This window comes from Arachis duranensis, chromosome 5, assembly GCF_000817695.3.
Source record: "Arachis duranensis cultivar V14167 chromosome 5, aradu.V14167.gnm2.J7QH, whole genome shotgun sequence".
Taxonomy (NCBI): Eukaryota; Viridiplantae; Streptophyta; class Magnoliopsida; order Fabales; family Fabaceae; genus Arachis; species Arachis duranensis.
Window position 1 is genome coordinate 10018129 of NC_029776.3, and position 4390 is coordinate 10022518.

The 4390-nt window shown below is 36.7% G+C and overlaps 1 protein-coding gene across 1 annotated transcript; it reads right to left on the reverse strand.

The window, feature by feature from the left end:
• Window positions 1-215: 215 nt before the first annotated feature.
• LOC107487979 (tubby-like F-box protein 5) lies at window positions 216-3376 on the reverse strand. The gene is made up of 5 exons (XM_016108678.3): window positions 2947-3376; window positions 2014-2414; window positions 1827-1914; window positions 1364-1493; window positions 216-1259 (listed from the first exon to the last, which is right to left on the reverse strand). Exons 2-5 carry the CDS (start codon window positions 2365-2367, stop codon window positions 587-589), a joined length of 1245 nt encoding a protein of 414 aa, XP_015964164.1. The 5' UTR covers window positions 2368-2414; window positions 2947-3376; the 3' UTR covers window positions 216-586.
• Window positions 3377-4390: the final 1014 nt, after the last annotated feature.

Genomic DNA, 4390 nt, shown 5'->3' on the forward strand with positions numbered 1-4390 from the left:
CTTCCTCGGAAGATTCTCCGAACTCCAATTATTTATTTTGCAAGAAAACTTGAAACAACATGCACCATGCACCACATAGCCGAGGATTTAATTTTTTTTTTCCCGATGACATGAGCAAAACAACGTTTGAAATAACAGTGAAAATGATACTGGGATCTTGCAAAATGCCTGCATGGCTGCTGACAAGAAGTAATCATAGAAGGAAAACAATAATCTTCGGCAAAGAAAAACTATAACTTCAAATTAAGTGATAAAGGAAAATGAAAGGAGGTTCATTAGTTAAGAGTACTATGCGACTATATATTATACAATAGAAGATTTACTAAATTTAATCTTAGTAGCAGAGCTAGGAAATAACATACAGGTTAAAATCCACAATCAACATCTAACACATCAGAAGAGGAGGAGGAGGAGGAGGAGGAGGACAAAAGGGGGAGCAGCCCCACCCCCGCAGAGGAGGAGGGGGCGGGATTACTAACCACTGCATAGCTAAGATTTTCAGCTGCATGTGATGGACTGTGCCTAGAATAGTGTATATATATTTATATGAAACAGACCAGCAGGTGATGATCCTGCGACATGGGTCTCATTCACAGGCTGGTTTGGTATCAAAGCTGCTCAAGCATATCGCAAAGGCTTGGAAGGCAGAGAGTGGATATCGATAATCCATGGTAAATATGTCTTTCCCAATCTTTCCAAACTGCAAAATTACCTTTTCTTGCTCTGCGGTGGACAAATTATGAGATGGATCAACAGCGGCAACAAGTTGGAAGTTCTTAACAGACGCCACCGTAACACGACCCTTAAAGTTTAGGCACCAGCATTGCAGCTGCTCATGCCATCTGGGGGCCTTGTTTTTAAGTACTAGAGGCTCAACCAAGCCTTGGCTTTGCACTGGCAGCTCCAAGAGGCTTGTGGAGCTTACGTCTATTATTGGAGCTTTTCCTTTCAGTGATGGCGACAAAGGGAATTGCTCATCAATTATCTGAGGAAGAGATGTCGGGGTTGGGGCGGTGCCTCCTTCTTGGATAGCTGACACAGGTATGGAGTTCATGGTACAGTTCATCCTCCGTGGCCCTCTCGTGCGTAAGACATTAAGCTCATAGGCAATGGTGCCAACGGTGTAGTTACCTGCTGAAACCCTGGGAGACGCCTGCTTAGTGTGGAATCTCTTACTAGAACGACCATTTGGCTGAGTTCCAGCTTGATGGGGAGATTGGTTGTCGCAGATAGTGAACTTGGTTCCCAAAAAATTAGACCTGCCAAAGATTGTGATCGAGTTGGAGATATGATATGGAGCAAGGTGAAAATTTTGAAAAGAATTCATGTAATTCATGTATAGTTTCAATTGACCAAGACTTGCCTTAGTTTACCAACATATGTGTTGCTGGACCGAGAAAAATCATTTGCAACCAAAGATATGACAAAGTCTATGCCTGTTGCCCTTCTTATCTTTTTAGCAGCTAATAACAACTTATCAGTCCCATTCTCCGCTGTATAAGTAAAATCAAAGCAAAAACAAGCTTCTTAGGTGTACATTCAAGAGCACATTTCATCCAAATTCAATAAGCTGGCTCGATGGATCTTGAAAGGAGGGAAAGAAAACACACGAACTGATTCGGATGATGACTTGTGTATGGAAATAATTTCTCTTATTTAATAGGTTGTAAATGACATTTATTTATGATGAATCCCATTCATTTAAGGCAAGAAACCGGCACTTCAGCATTCAAAATCATTAACTCCAAGTTTCAAAGAGTAACGGCAAATTCGACAACCCTTTTCTTTTAAAAATGAAATGGATTGCATAAGTAATGAAAACTTACATGGCACAAGACCGAAGTACAATAAATATGTCGAAGTTTCTCTGTTTCTCCTGATAAAGCACTGAATTGGTGACTCACGAGGACCGGGCTGATCATACACAAATGAAATATTACATAAGTAACAGAATATCCAATGGGAAAAGTAGACAAACAGTTGGGCCATTAAACCGGAAAAAGAAAATATTACCTGTTTCAATGAAATAGGAAACGTGAGCCTTCCGCACTGCTCAGGAGTATTGACAATCTCTTTTGTAACAGCTCTCCATGATTTACATACTGAAGCACACGACACAACAACGGTGCGTGCAGGCCAAGATGTCTCACTCTCTTCAACCCTACGAATTATGTCCAGAAGTAACTCAGGTGGTAGATGTGCCCACTGCCCCTGTTGAACAGGTTCAAGTGGATTTAGAGTGACATCAGGAACAACATGTGACTTTACTCTACTGTGCCAATGCTTGCTTTCTGCGCTCCGCCTCGATAAGCTACCAATCCCATCTCTCATCTCCTTCAGTTCGCGTACTATGCTTTTGAACGACATTGCAGCTCAGCATACAAGGTGTTCCTTCCACCACAACAATGTCACCACTGAAACAGAAATTGAAGTAAATCTCCACTGTTTCAATCTCCCATACCAATAGGAAAACACATGATCGTTAAATGTAACAAATATAAACAAGCAGTACTACTATCTCTTAACAGAGATGTCACACATCCAGAAGCAACCCTAGATTGAATGAAATCGAAACCATAAGCAGCCCATATTCACAAATAGCCAATCTCAGGGTAAACTACATTGGATCACATTCACCATCCAACAAGGTTACTACTAAAAAAGAGTGCTTTTTATTTCCAGAGAAAAGTAGCTTAAAATCTAAACTTTTTACATCCTTAACAAACTTCTAACACATTTTTTTCTATTTACCAACAGCATAACAAGGGAATAACCTAATACATAAATAAATCGAGCTGCATCTACGCAGATACTCGAAGATCTAAGAATAACGCTAATCCCCATTTCAGGCAATTAACCAGAATGCAGAACGATTATTCATGAAACTACACCCCTCCCAAAGAAAAGTTTTTATTAAAGAGAGAGAGAGAGTAGATGAAGCAATACCTGGAACATAGAAGCAAGTTAGAAACAGATCAAAACGCAGCGAATCAGCTGAGAAAGGTAAGAAACTCAGGAGAGAGAAGAGAATCGAGGTCAAGATGAGCTTCTAGAATCCGGATCCATGAGGAAACGGAGGTGGGAAGAACCGAATCGGAGAAAAGAAGGCGCAAAAAGCGCGTTATGCTCAGATTCAGAGTGTTGGGAGATGGAGGCGGCGCGTGGACGGAAAAGCGATGAGGCGGAGGCGGAGGCAGCAGCGGAAAAGGGAGGGTGAGATGTGAGAAATGGAAGGTGGGTTTTTTATATTTTGGATCACATTCTTGGAACCTTAATTTAGTAATGACCGTCGTTTCTACCTTCTTCTTTCTTACAATTTACATTTACACAGAGAGAGAAAGAGAGAGAGAGTACCAAACCCAACCCCTCCCCTTCTCTCTCTTGTCTTCTCTAACCTTATTTTAATCGACAAGGAATCTAGTGTCTCTCTCTTCTCTCTGCTCTACCATCTCCCTATTTCTTACACGTGGCTCATGTGTCCGCCCTTGATTTCATTGCAAGAAAACGGTTATGTTGTATGTGATGTCCATCCATGAACCCTCCTTGCCTACACTTCAATTATTACTGTTATTACTTTTATGTGATGATACTTACATGTATGTTATATTGTTACTGTTCGGTTCTGCTTAATACTTCTTTTATTTCAAAATAAATATCAATTTGGACAAAGTATAATACTCTCCTCTAAATATAAGTTTTTTTTTTTTAACTAGTCATAAGTCAACAAAGTAGTCGATAGAAAAGGGGAAAAGTCTAAAGAAAAACTATTAACTGATTATTGTTCAAAAAAGTTAATTTTGAATTTTATTTTCTATAATTTAATATGTTTCTATGTTATAAGTATTGTGGGTTTTCCATTTTGATACATTATTGATGTAAAAATAAATAAATTAAATGAATGTCTAAATATGTATTGTACTATTAATAATAATGTTTGAAAGGGTTTGGTTTGAAAAATTTTTTGAAGAAGCGTTAGTAGTTTTTAAAAAGTACAAATTCATAATTTTGTGTTTTGGTAAATAAAAAAGATTATGTTTTTATATTTGTAATTTTTTAAAGATAGACGTATTTTTAAAAATATTTAGATTTGATTTGGTAAAATTTTTATCTTTTTAAAATAGTTTAAAAAAATTAATTTTTAAAAAATATTTTTTAAAAAAATTTATAGTATCTATGTTTAGTAAATTAAATTAAAAAGACTTTTAATAAACACAAGCAACAATAAGTTTATTTAGTAAAATAGTTTTTAAAATTTAAAAATATTATAATAGACATTAATGTAAAAATTAAATTTAAATATTAATTAATGAATAAGGTTATATTAGATTTTTTAATTTTAATAAGTACAAATCATTTTTAAAAAGTTTTATCTTAAGTGCTTTTAAAAATA

Bases quoted from the DNA above. Each gene is read 5' to 3' on its own strand.
- LOC107487979 (XM_016108678.3), bottom strand. From the start codon at position 2,367: ATGTCGTTCAAAAGCATAGTACGCGAACTGAAGGAGATGAGAGATGGG. The intron at 1,915-2,013 runs GTAATATTTTCT...GTGTATGATCAG, and splicing joins TTCCTATTTCATTGAAACAG to CCCGGTCCTCGTGAGTCACC. The intron at 1,260-1,363 runs GCAAGTCTTGGT...AATCTTTGGCAG, and splicing joins ACATATGTTGGTAAACTAAG to GTCTAATTTTTTGGGAACCA.